Source organism: Saimiri boliviensis, chromosome 3 (genome assembly GCF_048565385.1).
Source record: "Saimiri boliviensis isolate mSaiBol1 chromosome 3, mSaiBol1.pri, whole genome shotgun sequence".
Lineage (NCBI taxonomy): Eukaryota > Metazoa > Chordata > Mammalia > Primates > Cebidae > Saimiri > Saimiri boliviensis.
This window is the reverse complement of record NC_133451.1, coordinates 97,666,097-97,690,339: the sequence shown is the minus strand read 5'-3', so window position 1 is coordinate 97,690,339 and position 24,243 is coordinate 97,666,097. Positions and strand designations below refer to the sequence as shown.

General features: G+C 36.3%; 1 protein-coding gene across 3 annotated transcripts in view; it reads right to left on the bottom strand.

The window, feature by feature from the left end:
- Positions 1-389: 389 nt before the first annotated feature.
- Positions 390-24,243, bottom strand: part of TET2 (tet methylcytosine dioxygenase 2) — a 142,947-nt gene continuing 119,093 nt past the window's right edge. For all 3 annotated transcript variants that reach the window (XM_074396527.1, XM_003929494.3, XM_074396526.1), the window contains exons 7-11: positions 21,571-21,721; positions 16,902-16,991; positions 9,042-9,179; positions 5,936-6,290; positions 390-3,772 (exon numbers count right to left, since the gene is read on the bottom strand). In XM_074396527.1, the coding sequence (XP_074252628.1) occupies positions 2,313-3,772; positions 5,936-6,290; positions 9,042-9,179; positions 16,902-16,991; positions 21,571-21,721 (2,194 nt within the window). In that variant the 3' untranslated portion in view covers positions 390-2,312. The remainder of the gene's footprint in view (positions 3,773-5,935; positions 6,291-9,041; positions 9,180-16,901; positions 16,992-21,570; positions 21,722-24,243) is intronic.

The window sequence follows — 24,243 nt, the reverse complement described above, 5'->3', positions numbered from 1 at the left end:
TAGAGAGTTAAAAGACTCTGGCCAAGAGCCACTTGCCAAACTCTCCTGCCTTACAATTTTCCCTTTATCAACTCAGTGCATTCTATTTTCATGTAATTTTTTTTTTCCTGCTTGAAACAGTCAAAAGATTCCTCAAACTTTTAAAATGCTTTTCTTTACAATAAAAAGAGCCAACAGATTTACAAAATTAGTTTTAGTTACATCAGTACATGTACAAGTAAAATAGAAGGGATTCAAAATAAAAGGGTTAAATCCCTGACATGGAATATATTTATTAACCTACAACAATTTTACATAAACACAGGTGACATGTTGGCATAAGGAGAACATGAGCTGAAATATCCCTGAATTTTTAGAACAAAAAGGTTGAAGTTCAAGTTATACTTGCTAAGAAATCAAGTATTGAAAAAAGTTTTTTTTTTTTTTTTTTTTTTTTTTTTAATAATAAAAAAGGACTTGGAAAAAAAATGATGGTACACAATGCTTTCACTCTCAGTTCAATATCCTATTGCCAAACTAGTGTTGAGGTATATGACAAGTAGGAACATCACTCAAACATTTAATGACTTCTTAGCTCACATTATGATATATTTGTAGCAGGCTGAGTAGCACCATCATGATGTGAATTCTGCTTCAAACTCATATATATATGTATATAATTTTTTTTACAGTACTAAAATACTAAAGCATCGAGTTAAAAAAGTTTTGTTTACAATTTAATTTACTATACAACTCTTTCACTTCTTCTTTATACAAATTAATGATTTAAAACCACCACAGCAAGCCAGCTGCCTGTTTTTGTTTCTTTTTAACTGACAGATTCACATGGAACTAACCCTGTTTATTCATCTTACGCAGGCATCAGTCTGCTCACTCTTCTTGTTAGAGAGGACACTTAAGCTAAGAAATGACAACATCACAATGTACATAATTATCAACACAAAGGCAGACTGCCATTCAGTTCTCTGAAGAGCATACAGATCCATAAAATAGCATAGGCTTCAGTGAACTAGCTTTGCTGAGTCTGTAGCATGCGGCTAATTATTACCTGCAGTTAATAGAAAATTCTTAAAACTGTACATATTTGAGCAATGAACTTGTCATACAATTTTGTAGAAAACTGTTTTACAGTATAGCATGTGAGATGAGCACCAGAAAACATGTTTTGTGGACTAACGTATTTCCTTGAATCCAGTAAGCCCCACTGTGGATTTCACTGGCTGTGTTAAAAATGGACACATTGCTCATCAGCAGATGCATGGCTAAAAGCAAAAATATTTTAAAAGCTTTCCATGTTTTCTTAAAAAAATCAACTTTGCATTCTAAAATGAAAGTAAACTTGTTTTTTAAACATCTTAGTACCTTAGCATTGTTCAAGTTGTCAAAGCTTAGGTAGACAAAGTGCTTCTAAAACACCATTTAAAATATTTATACATATACATGTGTGTGCACATATACATGTTTGTGTATATATGTACATATATACGTTTATTGTCCTACAAGGACTTCACTGGATGAGCAAAATCCAGAGGCCTTTAAAATGTCCACATTTTAAAAACTAAGCTTGTGTAAGAATAGATAAGTGTGATAAAAACTTGAATGAAAAGGTACCCCTATTATTCAAGGGCACTGGAGTACACTGATAGCATCTTGATGATATAAAGGCATTACATTTTCAAATATTAAAGACACCATTTTCTTAGCACCATTTCTTAAAACATCCAAACAAATTCAGTGTTTTCCTGTTATTTATTTATGCTTCCTGTAGCTATTTTGATAAATAAATGTTAATATTAAGATTACAGTAAAAACTGCATTTCAGAAAGCCATATTTCCAGTATTTCAGTACATCATATATTCAGCACCAGATGGTATTTTAAGATTCCTGTCACTGTAATACTACAGTACTTGTTTGATTTGTGTTCCATGACTATGCAAACTTGATATTATTAAAAGTAGTCACAGATGTGTAGACTTGTAAGGGGGGAAATCACATTTACATATCATCTTGTCCAATAATAGAACCAGTGTTTAAAAATGTAAATTGCGGAACACTTTCTTCCCCACCTTCTTTTTGCATAGAATGCTTTGGTCTTTTCCTAGATGCCATCTGTGACCACTTGGGAGTCAGTGAAAATTAAGTGCTATGGTAAGATTACCTCTTTTTTTTTGCTGGTGAGCTGAGGTTTTTCCCACCACACTTGTCATGAATACTGTGACCTTTTTCCCCACTGCCCACGTCACGATAACTACACTACTGACAGGTTGGTTGTGGTCTTTTCAAATGAGGTAACCAACAAAAGGGGGTGATATCATATATATCTGTTGTAAGGCCCTGTGACCCGAGTGAAGGCATATGGAGATGTAGTTACTGTGGAGTCTGTGGTCACGGACATGGTCCTTTCAGCAAGGGACTTGATGAAGCGCAGGTATGTGGGCTCTGAAGGTTCATGTGGCTCAGTGGGCTCCCGTTTCACTTTTTTGCCATGGGATTTTTGAGGCACATAGTCTGGGCCATGCTTTTCAGACTCTTCCTCTTTCTCACGGGCTTTTTCAGCCATTTTGGCTTCCCAAAGAGCCAAGCCATGTTTTGGCTCATTCATGCTCTTATGCTGGTAAAAGACGAGTGAGATCCTGGTGGGGTGATTCCTATTGGGATTCTTTAAAGGGGTTGTGGCATGCAGCTCGCGCTTTGCACACTCAATGAGAATTGACCCATGAGTTGGAGCCACAGCCACTCCCCCAATGTCAGGATCCAGAAAGCTCTGCTCGCTGTCTGACCAGACCTCATCATTGTCCTCTGCAGCAGAAGCCACACCCTGCACTGGTGCCAATGGCTGCTTTTCCTGACCATTAGCATCACTTATTTTGTGTAAGCCTCCCTGGACACAAGCAGTTCTATCATGGTTAAGAGCTGGAAGCATCTTTGATAACCCATCAGCTGTGTGGGAAAGCATGTCATTCTCCTTGTTTTGGAGATGCAGGGCATGAAGGGAGCTGTTGAACATGCCTGGAGCTGCACTGTAGTTGTGGATTATGTGAGACGGTGAATGATGCTCACCATTTTTATAGTCCATGTTTGGATTACTCAAATTGGGTGGTAATCTAGAGGTGGCTCCCATGAAGTGGCCATCCACCTCATGAGTAGAATAAGGAGGCAGTGTCCCTATGTGATGTACATTTGGTCTAATGGTACAACTGCTGAAACCATCTCCCTGCATATTTTGGTTTCCATAACCTAAGTATTTAGATGTAAAACTCTGGCTATTTCCAAGCCTTGGCTGGTAAAGTGTATGGATGGGTGGTAGATTTAGCTTAGACAGAGGGTCTTGGCTTGAATACCTATACAGATCCATGGGCTGAGACTGGGGAGAATAGGAACTCAGATATGGGGAGCAGTTGTCCACTGATAAGTTTCCATTGCATTGATAGGATGAATATTGGTTATTCTGATTCAAAAGCCCAGGGTAAGGGTTCATGGGATTAGAAGAATTCAAATATGAACCTGCAGCTTGAGATGAGGTGGAATAGAAGTTGCTTCCATAGATATCTGAAGTGTGTGAAGAGCTTGGATAAGGACTAACCAGATTGGGCCGTCTCATGTATGGATCTGTGGATCCAGAAGCAGAATAAGAGTTGACAGACTCTGTCTGAGGGTGATGTGGCTGCTGCTGCTGGGGTCTCTGCTGCTGCTGGGGCTGTGGTAGGTTCTTCTGTAGAGGCTGGGGCTGCTCGGACTGCTGCATGACTGGTCCTGGAAGTCGCAAAAGTTCTGTGGACAGGGTAAGAGGGAACAGAAACAGATATCTCTGATGTTGATGATTATTTTATGAAGGTTAGCGAGGATACTTAAATGTGTGTAAGAAACTCCACTAGGAATATACAATACCTATTAAGCAAAGATAAGAGCAAAGTCAGGTTTCTGATCACTGTCCAGCACAATTTTTTATCTAAGGTATGAGAAATGCAGAACTTAGTGGGGGAAAAAAAGTAATAAACATCCAAAGCCTTTCCATTGAAAGCAACATCTTCTTTGGAACTTCTGAACATGTCTTTGCTTGAAGTGCTCTCCTTTTTCCTCCCCATCTCCCTACCCTTCCTTGGGGTAGTCATCCTTTCCTCAAGGGACCACTGTGACCTCATCTTCTAGTGCCTTTATAATACTCAATGCAAACATAGATCTAATAAAGCAATACCCACAATGTATTACAGTTACATTTTTATTCCTCTCCTCACCCCGACTGGTAAAAAATTCCTAAATGGGTGGGACAATGTCTTATTTTACTTTATTTATTTCCTGGCATGCAACAGAATTTGCTACATAATTAAAATAAGATTTGTTATGCAAGATTCAGGAATGTTGTGAAAAAAAGAATGACACGCATTTAAACACAAAAAGTGTCTTATATAATCAGCAAATGCTACTTTATGAGCAGGCTTTCCAGAAAGGAAGTTAACACAGCTGTAGATAACACTTTAAAGAAACTTTCAGCTTTGTATGTGAAACTTTTAAAAGTCATACTTCTGTTTTGATCTAACTTTAAAAAGTCTCATGGGTTAAGAACAAATAGATAAAACTGCAATGGCAGTTCTGAGAACAGAAGTGATTACAACCTGCAGAAGCCATTTAAAAGGGAGCAGAGACAAAGTTCTATCTGGTAATATTTCACAGCTAACCTAAAGAGATATCAGGGAGGAACAATTTTTACTTAGTGTAAGTCAACCAATCAATAAACACTTATCAAGCATCTTTAGCATATTGTTCTAAATTATTTAACTTAGTTTCTCTGAGCTTGTCAATGAATCAGTAGAGAAATTTGGCTTTATGAAGCAGTAAAGATGGTTAGTTTTAAGCAAACTGGTACACTAAACTTAAAAGATACACATTTTGCTTTCGTTAATGGCCAGGCCAATACCATCTCCAAATTTTGTTTTGTTTTTTTTAAAGTCATACTAATTACAGACATAAAGCAAGAGGCTACGGAAAGAAAATAACTTAGTATTCATGAATAATGTTCTATTGTTACTACTACAGCTGTAGTCTATTTCAATGGGTAAAAATTTTGTAGGATATGTACATGTGGAACCTCTCCTTAACCACAGAGTCAACATGTCTAAGGAAAGGTATTTTATTCTCCTCTTTCTATAAATCATAGTTTTTTCAAACTTTTTATTTCAATAAATGGCACTGTTTTAGAAACCTAAAGCAGTAGGTTAAGTTTAAGTTTAACACTTTGGAGTCATCTTTACATCTTTCTTTTCTTTCATCCCCATGTTCTGTCACCAATGTATTGATTTTCTTTTTCCCATTTTGGAAGAGCTCATTTGCACCATTTTACTATATCTTTATGCTACCAACAAAATTCAAGGTCTTGTTACCTCAGTCCTGGTTTACGGTGTCTGTCTCCAAACCATTAGCTCCTCTACTAATTTGGCCTACTGCTAGATTACAATGAATTTCATTATATCACTTACCTGTTAAAAAATGTTGCTGTTTGTTACAGAATAAAATCCAAACTTTTCCATGTTTTCCATGTTATTGAGTAATATCTCATTACCATCTCTGAGAGCAAAGCCTGGCCCTTGCTACTTTAGAGAAGACTCTGGCACAGAACTAACACCATAACTGATGTAACTTTCCAAAATTAACAATGTTAATTTTACAATTACAGCACATAGACGCATGGAGGTGGGGGGACAACACACACTGGGGCCTGTTGGCAGGGGTGCATCTGGATGAATAGCTAATGGATGCTGGGCTTAATACATAGGTAATGGGTTGATCTGTGCAGCAAATCACTATGGCACATGTTTACCTATGTAACAAACCTGCACGTGTACCCCAGAACTTAAAAGTTGATGGGGCAAAAAACAATGTTCATTTTTAATAGACCATACAATACATTTATCTACAAATACTTTACATTACATTTACCTGCCAATTGCTTAGCCTGGCTTGCATTTTCAGTTTGTTTTGTACGTGAGGAGGCTGACTTTTCCTTTTCATTTTTATTCGAGCTGTTGTCCAGGGAGGAAAGTTTTTCAGCTGCAGCTTTCTTGGCTTCTAGTTTCCTCTGCCGGCAAGTCTTGACTGGCTCTGCTAACATCCTGACTTTTCGCCGAAAAGAACTCAGTACCTGAATAGCACCACTCCGTTTTTTCTCCTCCTGAGCTTCTACACTCCCAAACTCATCCACATCAGAGACTTTGTATAAAGGCAGAACGTGAAGCTGCTCATCCTCAGGTTTTCCTCCAATTTCTCGATTGTCTTCTCTAGTGAGAGTGCATACCTGGCAGGAAAGACAGACATTACAACCTCAGCAACAGGTCCAAAAGAAAATGTGTGTGCGTATCTTTCTCCTCTCAGTACCCAGATTTGTGCTAGTGCTCAAGTTGCTCCAGATCAGTGACATGTATATTACCATAAAACCATTCTACCTGTTATTAATGAAAATAGCATCAAGACGGTACAGGGAGATAAAGACAAATTGACACTGCCACCCACCCTTTCCCTGAGTCTATCAGGAACTGTTACTGCAGTGACCCTTGTTCTTCGCATATGTTTCTGACTATGGGAAGAAGCAGCACTCCCCAAAATGAAGCACTCTCTCACTTTTCACACTGCAAAAATAGATGTGCGAGATGTGAAGCCTCTTCAAAAACAGGCAAAAAGTTTTTTCTATGAAATGACTTCCTCTGTTTTTGGTAGTATCACATTTGCCTCGTCTCACAATTCTGAATGCAAATTTCATGTCTTTCCACATACCTGACAGCAAACTCTCTGTGCTTAAGAAATTTACATAAGATAACTGAAGTAAAAATATAAAAAGTGAAAGCTAAAGATTTGGCTGATATAGGTAATATGCAACTTAAAACTATTTTTTTACCTATTTTTTTTTCTCTTCCTTTGTACTTTGTCAAACCTAACTTTGTTTCTCTTCTCTTCAGAAACATGACCACATACAAGTGGGAACTCTGAAAAGGGTAGCGGGTGGAGGGAGGAAAGCTACATCTGTTGCCTTGATAATTAAATGGTACTTTTTTCTTTGGTTACCACAATTATATTGGTTTTGGTAAAGGATTATTTGTGGTTTTAAAATAATGGAGACAATGTGATCTATAATAAAATCATTAGAAGTTACTCTTGAGAGAACTATGATCATAACGGACTGACTTTTGACATGACTTTAACATGAGATGATATTAATGAGCCTGTCACTTCCTGCACAGAAAAGTCTTCAAATGCATGTCTCTGAGCACCTTGTTACTTTCCCCATACATGTGTAACCCTATTCCGTTCTTATCTAGTGCTCCTTTCCATTTTACTTCACAGAACCTATGCTCTATCAATCAGAAGCAAATTTTCCTTGTTTCTAAACATCCTTCTCATTATCTTACTCTCTATCACCTTGCTGGAATCAATGTGGTTATATTCAGGATGCACTGTAACTCCAGTTATCATTTACTTCTGCTTTTCAGAAACCAGCATAGCCTCCTAATAATGAGCAGGTGCTGAGAACATGATGAGTGATGATTTTAGATGTGGCAGTGGTTGGGTAGGCCTTGTGTTTGTTCTGGATCAGAAGTTAGCAAACTAGAATCTGTGGCTAATGTGTCTCACAGCTTGTGTTTGTATGGCCAGTAAACTAAGAATGGCTTTTATATTTTCAAGGAGTTAAAAAAAAAACAACAACAACAAAAAAAACCATCAAACAATGTGACAGAGACCCTATGTAGGCTGTAATGCCTAAAATATTTACCATCTTGCCCTTTATAGAGAAGAGTTTTCCGGTCTCTGATCTAGACCATTAAATGAATACCTTCTCTGCTTCTCAATAAAAACTTCACACAGCTTCTTCAAATTATTTCAGCTATTATCTAGTACCTCCCTGAATTCTCTTCTGCCTTAGAATATGACTTTATCATCTGACATCTATTTCCATATTCTCACTGGCCATCTTCCTCAACTACACTTACATCCATGTTGATGATTCATTAGATGATTGATTTATAGTTTTTTCAACAGAACCTTTTGTTCTTTATCTCTACTCTGGGCCATCCCTTTACATGCAAAATTATACCCTGAATTTTGTTGGTATAGAACATTCCTCCACCCTAAGAACTTATATATATAATTTTTCCCCCCTCACCACTGCCTCCTATTACAAGACTAATCCAGTTCACCCACTGTAATACGTAGTCGGGCTCTTTTGCGCTGTGGATCTTTTACAGTAGGTTACCATAGTTACTGTGACAATGATGTGTTTCTCATTTATGCTTCTCTCTCCGTAAGGTGAACTGATACCTTGGCTTGTATATGGCTTTTTGCTTAACTGATTATAACGTACCAGGCAATTGGCACTGAATTTTGAGATTTTCCTGGCAGTTAACTGTAACTGGCAATGCATAGTCACTGGTTTAATTAGCACCAAGGATGTTCATGTTTCTCACGTGCTTGTCAACACAATTGACTGGACACTAACGTGCCAACCTATCATAAGAGTGTTAGTTATGCCAAAGACGGTCACTTTGCAAAAGGAATTCATTCATGAAAATACTGTTGCCCAGTGAAACCTGCAGACAACATATTACTCTAGCCAAATGCTACTAAATTCCTGTGTTCTGCTTCTCAACATGAGATATGGCTGCTGATATGGTTTGGTTGTGTCGCCACCCACCTCTCATCTTGAACTGTAGCTCCCATATTCCCATGTGTTGTGGGAAGAACTGGTGGGAGGTAACTGAATCATGGGGGGTGGATCTTTCCCATCTTGTTCTTGAGATAGTGAATAAGTCTCGGGAGATCTGATGATTTTATAAAGGGGAGTTCCCCTGCACGTGCTCTCTTACCTGCCACCATGTAAGACATAACTTTGCTCCTCATTTGCTGTCAGCTATGATTGTGAGGCCTCCTCGGCCATGTGGAACTGTAAGTCAATTAAATCTCTTTCCTTTATAAACTACCCAGTCTTGGGTATGTCTTTATTAGCAGTGTGAGAACAGACTCAGACAGCTGCTAAGCTGTCCTCATCCCAACTTACCAGTGTGCTGCCATTCTGCATGTTGTGCAAGTCTCTATGGGCATGAGCACAGAAGTCCAGACATGCAGTGACCCCTGAGAACGGACGGCCTTCCTTCAGCCCCAGACGGCACTCTGGTGCTCTGTGTTCATATTCAATCTGAAAAATGAAAGCGTGTGTGTGAATGGGTAAGTAGTTTTACTCTCAGACCAAAAAACTCACTATTATTTAGACCATTTATAACTTAAAAAAAAAAAAGTTTTAATCTTTATATCCAGAAACAAAATGTAATGACACAAAATATAGTAAATATCTTGATGTGGTAAAGTTTTTATTTTACAGTGTTATTGAGGCCATAATTGACATACACTAAATAGCGTATATTTAAACTGTGCAATTTGAGTTTTGATATATGTATTTGTCACAATCAAAATAAAGTACATATTCACCACTTTTAAGTTTCCTCATGCCCTTGTATAATTTATGCTTCCTGCTTTCCCAGACAACTACTAACCTTTCTATCACTCCAGGTTAATTTTCATTTTCTAGAATTTCATATGAATGGATTTATTTGCAGTTAGTTTTTATAAATGGTGTGAATTAAGGGTCAAGATTACTTTTCCCCATACAGCTATCCAACTGTTCAGACACCGTTGGATAAAATTATTATCCCTTCCCAGTTGAATCACCCTTTGTTAAAAATCAATTGACCATATATATTGGGTCTACTTAATGACTCTCTATTTCTGATACAGTAGTGTTTAACGGTGTGTATGTAGGTATGTCATATCATATCACATTTAAAAAAATTATTTATTTATTTATTAAGACAGTCTCTGTCACCCAGGCTGGAGTGCAGTGACATGATCTGGGCTCACTGCAACCGCTGCCTCCTGGGTTCAAGTGATTCTCAGGCCTTAGCCTCTCAAGCAGCTGGGACTGTAAGCTCATGCCATCATGCCCCACTAATTTTTTGTATTTTATTAGAGATGGGGTTTCCCCATGTTGGCCAGGCTGGTCTCAAACTCCTGTCCTCAAGTGATCTGCCCACCTTGGCCTCCCAAAGTGCTGCAATTACAGGTGTGAGCCACTGCACCTGGCCAATATCAAACTGTCCTGACAGTAGGAAGTATAGATCTTAGTAAACCTTGAAACCAAGCAATATATAGCCTCAAATTCTGCTCTTCTTTTAAAATATTGTTTGACTATTCCAAGTCCTTTGCATTTCCAAATATAGACACTTTAGAGCCATCTTGTCCAGTTTATTCAAAAAACCTGTTGAAGTTCTGAAACATCATGTATTGAACATATTAATTAGTTTGGGAAGAACAGATATCTTAATAATATTTAGTCTTCTGAGCCATGAACATAGTGTATCTCTCCAGTTACTGAAGTCTTCTATAATTCATCTCAGCAGTGTTTTAGTTTCCAGTATATAATCTTGGACATTTTGTCAAATTTATGCCTAAGAATTTCATATTTCTGATGCTATTTTAATGGTTTATTTTGATTTATTTATTGCTAGTATATAAAAATAACTCTGAATTTTGTAACTTTGCTAAATTCATTTTTTTGGGTAGATTTTTTTCAAACTTATACAGATAAACATGTCATCTGCAAATAAGTACGGTTTTAGTTTTTCCTACCCAATCTTGACTGCTTTTTTTCTTACCTTATCGCACTTTCTAAAATTTCCTGTTTGATGTTGAATACAAGTGGTTGGTTATAAATGGACATTGTTGTCTTGTTCCTTATCTTAGGGGTAAAGTATTAGTCTTTCACCAAGTAGTAAAATGTTAGCTTTTGGCTTTTCATTTATGCATTTAATAGGTTGAGAAAGTGTCCTTTTATGAATGTTGAATGTTACCAAATGGTTTTTCTGTACCTACTGCAATAATCATATATTTTTTCCTGTTATGTCTTTTTCATGTCACTTTTTGTGTTTAAAACCAACCTTTTAATTTATTTGTATCTTTAAAGTGGTTTTCTTGGTTTTGCTTTTTTATTCAATATCACAAGCTCTGCCTTATAATTGGAGGTGTTAAACTATTTACATTTAATGTGGTTGTTGATATAGTTGGGCTTAAATAAACCATCTTGCTGTTTCTTATTTATATTTATCTTTTTTTGGTCCTATATATTTTTAGAAAACATTTTTGGGTTGATTTTATTTTTCTCTCTTTACTGGTTGATGAGCTATATTCCTTTATTTTTTTAAGTGCTGCTTGCTTTAAGGTACTCTAACTTCTCACAGTTTAAAGCCAAGTAATATACCCAGTCCATACATAGTGTAAGTACTTTACAAAAATACACTTTCAATTTCTTAGCCTCTATGCTACTTCTACATATTATAAACCTCATTGTTAATATATATTTAAAATAGCAAGTTATCTTTTAAAGACATTTTCTCGAAAGTATTTTAACCATGTTTACTATTTCTGATGCTTTTTATTTTATTACGTTGATCTAGATTTCTATGTGGTATCATGTGTTTTCTTCCTAAAGGATTTTAACATTTTAAAAGTGCTACTTTGCTTGTCATGGATTCTTTCAGCTTTTGTATCTCTGAAAAATTACTCTTTGTTTCGCTTTCTTTTTTGAGAGCTGTTTTCACTGGTTATATATTTCTGGGTTGACAGTCTTTTTCTTTCAGTATGTTAAAGATGTCTCTGCCATATCTTCTCTTCTGCCTTTTTCTGAAGGAAGTCTCCTGTTCTTTCACTATGTGTAATATGTCCTTTCTTCTCCCTTTGCCTTTCTTATTTTCTCTTTATCACAAACTGTAAGCAAATTGATTATAATCTTTTGGTAGTCTCTTTCCATGTCTTTGTTTTTTAATCTGGGGTTTGCTAGGCTGCTGAGGACTATGGGTTCACAGTTTTGAAGAAATTTCAAAAAAATCTGGCCATTGTTTCTTCACAGTTTTTTTTCTGTCTCCCACCTCCTTCTATAATACACATATATGAAGGTAACAATATTGGCTAATAGGTCTTTCATATATTCATTTTTATTCAGTTTTGTTTTTTCTTTATATTGAAAAATTTCTATTGCTATATCTTCAAGTTCCTTAATCTGTAATTCCACCTAGTATATTTTTAATCTAGATATTATATACTTTTTCACTTCTAGAAGGTCATTGTAGGGTATTTTAATACCTTCAAATCTTTCCTTATCACTCTCATGCTTTCCTCTGGCATTCTGAGCATATGAAATATGATAGCCATTTTCATGAACTTATCTACATATTGTATCACCTATGTCAGTTCTGGGACTACTTTTATTGATTTCCCCCGGCTCCCCAGTATGGGTTATATTTTCTTTTTTCTTTGTATGCCTTGTATTTTTTGATGGAATGCTAGACAATAAATTTTACCTTGTTGGTTGGTAGATTTCTCTTTTCTCTTTTAATTTTTGTACTGGGATGCAGTTAAATTACTTATCAGTTTGGTCCTTTTATGTTTTGATTTTAAGCATTTTTAGATGAGCTCAGAATAGTCAAATTTACTTTTACTACCAATGCAAGATAATTATGAATAGCTTATGTATTATGAAGTCTTCTCTGTCTGGGTGGTATGATCAGGAGCTATTCTAGATCCTGTGTGAGATCAGGGGATTATCTGCCTACTTCTTCAGATGGTTCTTTACTCAGCCCTGGCAGTTTTTTCACATGTATGTGCTGTTCAATGCTCAGCTGCAGACTGGATCAGAACCCTCTGCAGGTCTCTCACACTCCCTCCTCTCTGGTACTCCAGGCAGCTTGGTCTCTCCAAATTTTCAACTTTGTCTCCTTAATACAGAGATAATGCTGGGGTATGTTTGGTTTCCTACTGCCTACCCTGGAGCCTAATACTCTCCGTCTGGAAGCAAACTGGGGTAATTATAGGTTCACCTTTTTACTTCCTCTCTGGTGCCTCTGTCTCTTGAACTTCTTATTCTATGTCTAAAAAAACATTGTTTCATATATTTTGTCAGTTTTTTCTTAAATGTGTAAAGGCATACCTAGTCCCTATTACTCCATCATGTCTAGAACCTGCATTATGATAAAAGTTTTTGGTGACTTCATATTATTTACTGTTGGATTTATATATGTATTTGTCTATCTAACTTCAAAAGACTTTGGCCAAAGGAAAATGAGGGTACCAACTACTGTTTTTTCATAGCTGTGTGGTTTGTGACTGTTTAGTTCATGCTGTGGTCTAGTTAGCTTTATTCTATTCCTTGAACAAAAACAGATATCCGATCAGCTAGAAATTAGACAGATTTATGCCATCTCCTAAATATACCTTACAGGATTTTGTGAATGAATTACTGGAAATCCATCTCCATGTCTGGAAGACAATTCTAAATGCATGGCTTTCTCATGGTCTAAGGTTGTACTGTTCAATATGGTAACCATTATCCCTATGTGGCTATTTTTGTTGATTTTTAAATTAATTTAAACTCAATTACATTAGCCACATATCAACTGTTAAATAATAACCATATGTGGCTAGTGGCTATTACACTGAACAGTGTAAATAGGGAATATTTCCATAATCATCAAAAGCTCTCTTAGAAGCATTTGTCTACAATGTCATCTCCATGTATGATAAATAACACATGAGTTTGAGATGCAAACCTGCTATTTCAGGTCTATTGTTAAATTTTAAGACAGGCATAGAAAAGACAGAGCCAAATATAGAGTCTACTGGATAGCCATGAAGGAAGGACACTTAAATGGAGAAAACTGAAGCTCTTATTCCATGGGACTGACAGGGGAAATGCTGCAGAGAGCCAACTAAGCTTTAGCAATAAGACTTTATGAAATCAAGAAATAAAGCAAGGACGAATATTCAGATGTGAGAAACAGAGATAATATACTCAGTTGGGGAAAGGTGGTGAAGATCAAATAGTAAGTTTTATGACAGCATCTATAACATCAAATGGCCTTCCCACGTACTATGTGGAAACACCAAATGGCTATTATTTTGATCTCTAAAGCATATTAACATATATGGATGAACATTACCAACAGTACCTACCACATAATATAAAAATATTGTATCCATTCAGAAGCATCTCATCCATTTACAACTATTAATTATCTAGACATTACATCAACACATTGTTTCATATATAAATTCTGAAACATATTGGGAATTACATCTACTCATCTTGTTATAACCTGAAAATTTTTGATGGCTTCATATTTTGGGTAATTAAGTTTTAGGCAATGCACAAAATAGTTATCCCCAAGTAATACATAATAGGGTAGAACACAAATGCTTAGAAAATACAGAGTGTATGAGAGAGTCCATAATAAGAATCAAGGGAGCAAAAAGAATAACAAAACTTTGTTATTCTGCCTCTTTCCTCAAATAAAGCCATTTGATTAACAGCACCTATTAAAAATTCATTTAATAGAAAATGGCCCAATGTTAAATCTAGCAAGATAGACTCATTCACTTCCTTATTTTTATAGCTTGTTTCAGAAGTTCTTGCTGAGAGTTAAATTTCTACAACAGTATCCAAGCACTCCTTGTACTTTGTGATACTAGCTAAATAAAATAACAGTATTAATCTGACTATTAGTAATAGTGTTTAAAATGCTTTTTATAGATATTCATACACATTTCTAAAACCTTGTTATGACATAAAATAACTTACAAATAGACCATCATTTAATTTGCCTCTATTGTTCCCACCAAAAAAAAAAAAAAAAAAAAAAAAAAAAAAAAAAGTTTAGTTTGTTGAAGACTGTTAAGGTCCACAGTGGAAAAGAAGAGTAGCTAAATCATTTTAGGATTAATTCCCTGTCCATGTATGGTGTGTAAACTGATCTAATCCCCTCAAAGTCTTTAATATTATCAAGTAAATGACAGAGCACAAAGTTTCACAGCCCCATACCTATTGGTCCTGTACATGCTGCTCTGGGTGTCTTCTCCTCACCTCCAGCTTTCTTCCATCCATCCATCTCCCTCTTTCACTTTTCCTCCTTCATTTCTTCTACTCCCTCCCCCAGTGCTTGCTTTATTGACTTCTCTTCTTCCACTCATGCCTACAATGATTGATGGCTCCAGAGTCCCATCATCAGCCGTTTCTCCTCTTTATAATCTCTACTTTGAAAAACTCCTTTCATTCCTATGCATTCAAATTTAAGTCCTGCCAGCCTTCTGCTAACTCTCAAATCTACAATGCTAGCCTGAATTTTTTTCCTGATTCTCTAACCTAGAAGCAAGTCAAGCCTAGCATGTCCAAAATTTTGATATCTCCCTAACACAAAACTTAGTAATTTTTTTTTTACTGATTTCTGATGCCACTTAATAGAACTACCTGTCCAAACTAGAAATTTGTTGGATTTCCAAATTCTCTTCTGCTTATCCACACATCTAATTAGTCACCAAGTTCTCTAAGCTCTGCCTTAGTGTACATACTTAATTCCTTTTTGCCATCACTCATGCCATTTCTTTAATTTAGGTCCTTAAAATCTCTTGCCCAATGATTGCAATAACTTTCTTCTCTCTAATCTTACATAGATTTATTTCCCTTACTTGGCTTTTAAGTGAACTTTTAAAAATATAAATTACTTCATTCCTCCATCCCCAGCAAACACTTGAAACACCCAAGTGGTTACCTACAGAATAAAGTTCAAAGGTCTTCATTTAGCATCTAAGGCCATTTGTGACGTTACATCTCGTCTACTTTTAGGTTGTTTTTTTCAGAAATGTGCACATATTTCTATGCCAGCTGTAATTGTGTAATTCTGAAATTGCTATTTTATGCGACTCTGTATTCTCTAGAGAAACAATTATTTTGTTTTTTGGCTTTTTTAGAGACTGGGTCTATCTTTGTCACCCAGGATGGAGCACAGTGATACAATCACGGCTCACTGCAGCCTCGAACTCCTGGTCCTGGGTAGCTGGGATTACAAGCATGAGCCACTGTATCCAGTTAAAGACAGAATTCTTTTTTTTTTTTGAGATGGAGTTTCACTCTTTTTGCCCAGGCTGTTGTGCAATGGCATAATCTTGGCTCACCACAACCTCTGCCTCCTGGGTTCAAGCAATTCTCCTGCCTCAGCCTCCCAAGCAGCTGGGATTACAGGTATGAGCCAACTTGCCCAGCTAATTTAATATTTCTAGTAGAGATGGGGTTTCTCCATATTGGTCAGGCTGGTCACAAACTCCTGACCTCAAGTGATCTGCCCACCTCGGTCTCCCAAAGTGCTGGGATTAAAGGCGTGAGCCACTGCACCTGGCAAAGACGGAATTCTTAAAGACAGTCAGAGATGGCACTGCTCATCTGTCACTGTTCCCAGTAACTAAATACAGTGTTTGTAACAGACTTTCACTTAATACTTTTGTTGCTATTGTTACTGAAACAGTGAAGATTTTACAGTTTTTTTGCCTTCCTTCTGAGCAATTTCTGACCAAATCATCTGGCTGTCCTAAATAGTTGTAGCTTAGAATACACATATAAAATAGAAAAAAAATTTTTTTCCTTGGTTTATGAAGTCAAGGTCAAACAAAAAAGGAAGATCTGGCAAAATCTGACACATCTGGATACAAGTATAGATACTTAAAATGTTAGTATATGCATAGCTTTACATGAGTATTTGTAAGCTGATAAATTCTTTTGAATACTCATTTATACTTACAGACTTCCAGTGAAAATAGTTAGTAGTGGTTGGAACCTATAGTTTGGGCCACATAAAAAATTGTACTTTTGTATGGTACAATTTTCATATACTAGAAACTGAACACTGTAGTGGTTTCAATAATTAAGAGGAAAAGTTAGAATTTCTAACACATAAAAATCGTTGTTTGAAAAATATTTTTGGACATAGGTAGGTCATTAGTAACAAGTAAATTGTTATCACTGCCAATGATTATTTAAACTTACCTGATTATTATATGCATCGGGTGCAAGTTTCTTATATGTTGGTGCCATAAGAGTGGACAGGTTTTGCAAATGAGACTCCAGTTTCTCTTCCTGTATAAAGTGAATAATTCTACATATTAAATTTTAAGTTCATTCTCCCTATATGAGAAAGAGGCTATCAGTTAGATTATTCCCTTTACATTCTGAATCCAAAACACAATATATGTTGCCTTACTTAATAATTAAAGTATCTTTAAAACATGACCATTTCAAAGTGAAAGGTATAGATCACATATCACTTCATTTTATATGTGCTAGCGAATATCTAGCTATTTGTTTTTTTTCATAAGACTAACTGATTTTCTACTTTGCATGCTGATACTTTGCATTTTATACATACAAGCCTATGCCAGGAGTAGGGCTAGGGGAATGAAGCCATAAGGTCTTAAAGAGGTCACATTTTTTGCTCTCACTGTTCAGTGAGCTACCAAAAAAGAGGAACTATTAAAGAAAAAACTTGTTTAACTTAATTTTTCTATTTCTAATCTTTATATTTTGTTTATAAAAATAGTATTTCAAAATTTGAAATGATCTCTTCATTCAGCAAATAAAATTTACTGGACACTTCAAGTATGGATAAAATGCTTCAGAACTAAAATACAGGATATATGAAAAACTTTGCAGAATTTACTTGAAAGGGTAATGCTCAGTGACACCCCCACCTGCCCTGCTCATGAAGAACAGAATTTCCAAGTAATACGCTGTTAAAAAAAAATGGTAGGTCATAATATTTAGTTGCTCCATTTATACTTAGAAGTCTTCATTTCAGATCAATATTTCTCTTAAAAAAATGTTGGGAGGCATGACCACCTGGCAGAGATGTGAACTTTAGAAGGTGAAGAGATTTCTGAACAGGGCCCTCCTATCTAACAGAGGCAATAAGTTACTAGGTATCCTCTGGATTGGGTTTACATGAAACCTCCTGAAAGTGATAAACATTTATCACTCTATAAAACAGCGGTGAAAAACTTATCTATAGAAAATTAAAATGACTGACAGAATGCAAAATCATTACTTTTCATTAAGTTTATTAATATTCTTGTTATTGTCTAATGAAATGTTTCGTACCTTTAAGTAATATGTTTAATTATTGAAAATATGATCCTTCAAAACTTATATTGTGATTTCAGGAGTTTTTACACCTTTGCTTTATTAATTGTGACTATAATAGTGAAAGTTTAATAAGGTTAACAAATTCTTTATTTGGATGGACCCATCAATATTATAATATCTGTAGTATGGATACATTTTAATTGTATTCAAAATTCAAAAGATAATTATAAGCATATAGAATGACTGAAAATGTGGTCATATCTAAATGCTAAATATACTGAGTTTTTCTAATCATTCAATTAGTACAGAGACAGTCCCTGACCTACAATGGCTTGACTTTTTTGACTTTAGGATGGATTGATTGACATATAAATGGACTTTTAACTTACAGTACTTTCAACTTACAATGGATTTATTAGGATGTAGTCTCCTCATAAGTCAAGGAGCATCTATCCTCTAGACCAGGCGTCCCCAAACTATGGCCCGCGGGCCGCATGCGGCCCCCTGAGGCCATTTATCCACCCCCGCCCCGCACTTCAGGAAGGGGCACCTCTTTCATTGGTGGTCAGTGAGAGGAGCACCGTATGTGGCGGCCCTCCAATGGTCTGAGGGACAGTGAACTGGCCCCCTGTGTAAAAAGCTTGGGGACGCCTGCTCTAGACTACATGATACCCCAAAGTTGTTAAATTTGGTATCAACTTGCAAGTTATATTTTAAGAAATGCATATTCTAGAGACAAGACAAAAACCAGTGACTTTAGTGAGAAATCAGTGTCCATTTATTTCCATTACAGATTTATATAAAAATTTAAGTAACTAAAGGTTTAGTTACTTAAACGCCTTCATTATAGTGACTTTAAAGTATGTGAATCTCGTAAATAGCTTTTATTGTTTTGAGATACGTTCCGTCAATACCTAGTTTATTGAGGGTTTTTAGCATAAAGCGTTGTTGAATTTTGTCAAAAGCCTTCTCTGCATCAATTGAGATAATCATGTGGTTTTTGTCTTTGGTTCTGTTTATGTGGTGAATTACGTTTATGGACTTGCGTATGTTGAACCAGCCTTGCATCCCCGGGATGAATCCTACTTGCTCAAACCAACAGTCAATATCATACTGAATGGGCAAAAACTGGAAGCATTCCCTTTGAAATCTGGCAGTAGACAAGGGTGCCCTCTCTCACCACTCCTATTCAATATAGTACTGGAAGTTCTAGCCAGAGCAATCAGGCAAGAAAAAGAAATAAAGGGTATCCAAATTGGAAAGGAGGAAATCAAATTGTCTCTATTTGCAGATGACATGATTGTATATCTGGAAGACCCCATCATCTCAGCCCAAAATCTCCTGAAACTGATAAACAACTTCAGCAAAGTCTCAGGATACAAAATCAACGTGCAAAAATCACAAGCATTTCTATACACCAGTAATAGACTTCAAGAGAGCCAAATCAAGAACGAACTGCCATTCACAATTGCTACAAAGAGAATAAAGTACCTAGGAATACAACTAACAAGGAACGTAAAGGACCTCTTCAAGGAGAACTACAAGCCATTGCTCAACGAAATAAGAGAGGATACAAACAGATGGAGAAACATTCCATGTTCATGGTTAGGAAGAATCAACATCGTGAAAATGGCCACACTGCCCAAAGTAATTTACAGATTCAATGCTATTCCCATCAAGCTACCAATGACCTTCTTCACAGAACTGGAAAAAAACACCTTAAACTTCATATGGAACCAAAAGAGAGCCCGCATAGCCAAGTCAATTCTAAGCAAAAAGAACAAAGCAGGAGGCATCACACTACCGGACTTCAAACTATACTACAAGGCTACAGTAATCAAAACAGCATGGTACTGGTACCAAAACAGAGATATAGACCAATGGAACAGAACAGAGGCCTCAGAGGAAATACAACATACCCACAACCATCTGATCTTCGACAAACCTGACAAAAACAAGCAATGGGGAAAGGACTCCCTGTTTAATAAATGGTGTTGAGAAAACTGGCTAGCCATGTGCAGAAAGCAGAAACAGGACCCCTTCCTGACACCTTACACCAAAATTAACTCCAGATGGATTAAAGACTTAAACATCAGACCTACTACCATAAAAACCTTAGAAGAAAATCTAGGCAAAACCATTCAGGACATAGGTGTAGGCAAGGACTTCATGACCAAAACGCCAAAAGCAATGGCAACAAAAGCCAAAATAGACAAATGGGACCTAATCAAACTCCACAGCTTCTGCACGGCAAAGGAAACAGTCAGTAGAGTGAATCGGCAACCAACAGAATGGGAAAAAAAATTTGCAGCCTACCCATCTGACAAGGGGCTGATATCCAGAATTTACGAAGAACTAAAGCAGATCTACAAGAAAAAAACAAACAAGCCTATTCAAAAATGGGCGAAGGATATGAAAAGATACTTTACAAAAGAAGACATACAGGAGGCCAACAAACATATGAAAAAATGCTCATCATCACTGGTCATCAGAGAAATGCAAATCAAAACCACATTGAGATACCATCTCACACCAGTTAGAATGGCGATCCTTAAAAAATCGGGAAACAACAGATGCTGGAGAGGATGTGGAGAAATAGGAACACTTTTACACTGTTGGTGGGAATGTAAATTAATTCAACCATTGTGGAAGACAGTGTGGCGATTCCTCAAGGACCTAAAAATAGAAATCTCATTTGACCCAGCAATCCCATTACTGGGTATATATCCAAAGGATTATAAATCATTCTACTACAAGGACATGTGCACACGAATGTTCATTGCAGCACTGTTTACAATAGCAAAGACCTGGAAGCAACCCAAATGCCCAACGATGATAGACTGGATAGGGAAAATGTGGTACATATACACCATGGAATATTACACAGCCATCAAAAACGATGAGTTCACCTCCTTTGTAGGGACATGGATGAACCTGGAAACCATCATTCTCAGTAAACTGACACAAGAGCAGAAAATCAAACACCGTATGTTCTCACTCATAGGTGGGTGTTGAACAATGAGAACACATGGACACAGGGAGGGGAGCACTACACACTGGGGTCCGTTGGGGGGAAATGGGGGAGGGGCAGGGGGTAGGGAGGTGGGAAGAGATAGCATGGGGAAAAATGACAGATACAGGTGAGCGGACGGAAGGCAGCAAACCACACTGCCAAGTGTGTACCTATGCAACAATCTTGCATGTTCATCACATGTACCCCAAAACCTAAAATGCAATAAAAAAAAAAAAAGTATGTGAATCTCATGGCACATAAATTTGACTAGAAATGGTCTTTTCTGAATGTAGTAGTTATGTAACTTCCATAATACAGAGTCAAAAGATGAAAGACATCACCAATTCTCATTTAGTTTTAATGATGGAGTTTTGTTGCTCAAATTTTATTTATTATTTTTGCATAATATTATTATTATGCCAACTTAAAAAACAGTGTGTATCTACAGTCTGGGAAAACCTTTGATTAAGAGCTTACCAAGATATGTCATTATTGTTCACGTCATCTATGCTAATGAATTCTCTATGAAAAATAAAGTGATTATACATCAGGAAGTAAACAAACCTCTTTTGGGTCATCCCCAAGCAGCTTAAACTTCCTTGGGATCTTGCTTCTGGCAAACTTACATCCATTGTAGTACATGCTCCATGAACAACCAAAAGAGAAGGAGGCACCACAGGTTTCTGGATCCAGCCCCTGACAGGCACAAGTTCTCCTGAGAAATCAAAAGACCAAATTCATTGCTATGGATAGCATTATAGGCTGTGCAGCTGATATTCTGGGTGTCTATATGCAAAATGAGTTTGAAAAGAAGTCTAATTTAACTCTGTATTAAGCTGTGGCATAACCACACACAGAACTATATCCAATGACTCTAAAACAATTTTATTGCAATATGATACACATGCAGAAAAGTACACATAATTTTATAATTCACAAATGGAACAGACCCACTTAAGTAGAACTCATACTAAGAAACAAAATATTTACTATTTCCTGGAATCTCCCCTCATTCTGCCTTTCAGTTACTGTCTCCCTAACAGTAACTTCTCTAAGAATATAGTAGTTCTGACTGTTTTTATGTTAATATTGCTTTCTTTTTTAGAGATGGGGTCTGGTTATGTTGCCCAGGTTGTACCTGAACTCCTGGTCTCAAGTAATCTTCCTGCCTCAGCCTCCCAAATAGGTGGGACTATAGGTGTGTGCCACCATCAGTGGCTTGTTTTGCCTACTTTTATACTTGATATAAACATAGGTATATGGAATTTATAATATAAGCTCATTTGTGTCTGTCTTCCTTTTACATTACATTTGCAATATCCATCCAAATCACTGCATGTAGTTGTACTTTATTCATTTTCATTGAGTACCATATTCCACCTTATAAAAATGTGACAAATGAATTATTCTACCATTGATGGGCATTTGATTGCTTCCTAGTTTTTGGCTAACATACAGTATTAGAACTTTATAACCCTAGTTGGATATATCCTAATGACAATAAACAAACATATCAGTAAGCAAAGAAAACATAAAAAAAGATAAAACAACTTATAAAGAAAATAATATTCAGGTGGAACTGTAAATTATTTTTAAGTTACTGTATACTGTGATATAAAAAAGTTAATATTAAAAACCAAGAATTTCAATGTACAATAGAAGCAAAACAAAAGATACCCTATTATTTCAACTATGAATAGGAAAAAACAGTATGAATTAATAACTTGAGTTAATCTCAGATTTTCTTTCTAAAAAATAATTATTCCATGTATCTGCTCATTAAAAAAGCTGAAAAGTAATGACATCTCCATAGCAAGGAGCATATCTAGACACTGACTATGATCTCTAAATATAATTTCCCATCAAAATCTCTGAAATTTGACAAGATTCTTTCTTACCAGGCATTTATTCTATCATTGCCTTAGAAACTATATTACATGGTAACTAAACAGTTGATGAGGAAAAGTTCTGTAAAGTATTTCAGCTAACAAATGCAAAAGGAATATTACAATTAGAAATAACCACTTTACAAATGTCAGCACAAATGGCAGAATAAGGATCTCTGAAGATTTTCTTCTCCATCAAAGCAGTAAGTACTGATAATTATTGTCAAAATCAGCTTTTTCAGATCTGGAAATCAGCAAGAAACTTGCAGTAATATAGAGAGAATTTATTCAACGGGAGGAAAAACAGGATTTCAGTAAGAACAATGAACTCTGTGGTATTTTAACTTTCCCTGCAGCGCTATGGTAGATTAAACAGCCCACATATAACATGAAAAGCAGCAGCCAGGCTGCCACTAGAGGAGGCCAGATTGGTTGGATATACTCTAAAGTACCATTCAGAGAACTTACATTAATTGACCTAATTGGTAGCTTCCTGGCAGATTCAAATAGTAAGGTTATCTTTACTTATCTAACTTGGAACTCACCTAGCATGAACTGCCTTTTCCACAGAGGTATTTGTCAAATAATCATAGGCAACTGTTGAATATTTTCACTGATTGAGGTGTGGCTAATAACTGGAGCAAAAAATAGGATAAAAAAGCTTAAAAGCAAAACCTGAGAAATGAGATGATTCATAGAAGGCTTTGCAAATATATTCCTGGCAACTTAGAAAGCCACATGCAAATGTAGGACTCATAGAAGACCTGATAAAGTCCTCAGCTCTCACCACAGTCTAACCTTGAGACTCTGCACAAGCAGGGAATAAAGGCTAATGCAGAGCTGCAAATAGCCTGGCTGAGTGTTGAATACATGCCCCAATACACATACAGACCCCTTTGTCAAAGACTGACTTATTGGTGTCAGGCACCTAAGGAATTCTGTCTAATCCTTAGCTGACCTCCAAGAAGCTTAACTAACTCCATTTAACATACATCCAAAGATATGCAAACATGTAAACATCATAATCACACTGCTAAAGCCAATAACAAGAAAATCATAAAAGCTGTAAGATTATAACATACGCAGAACTCCCAATGAGGTTAATAGCTGATCTCTGATCAGACACAATGAAGACCAGAAGGCAGTGGGATGACATAGTGCCACAAGAAAATGACTGTCAACCAAGAATTCTGTATCTTGCAAAATTATATTTCAGAAATGTATTATATAATAAATTATGACATTCTTGCATAAGAGTTTACTGTTTTTAGGCATGTGTTATAAAAAATACTGAATGTGTGCTTCAGGCTGAAAGGAAAGGACACTGGATAGTACTTCAAATGCACCTAAG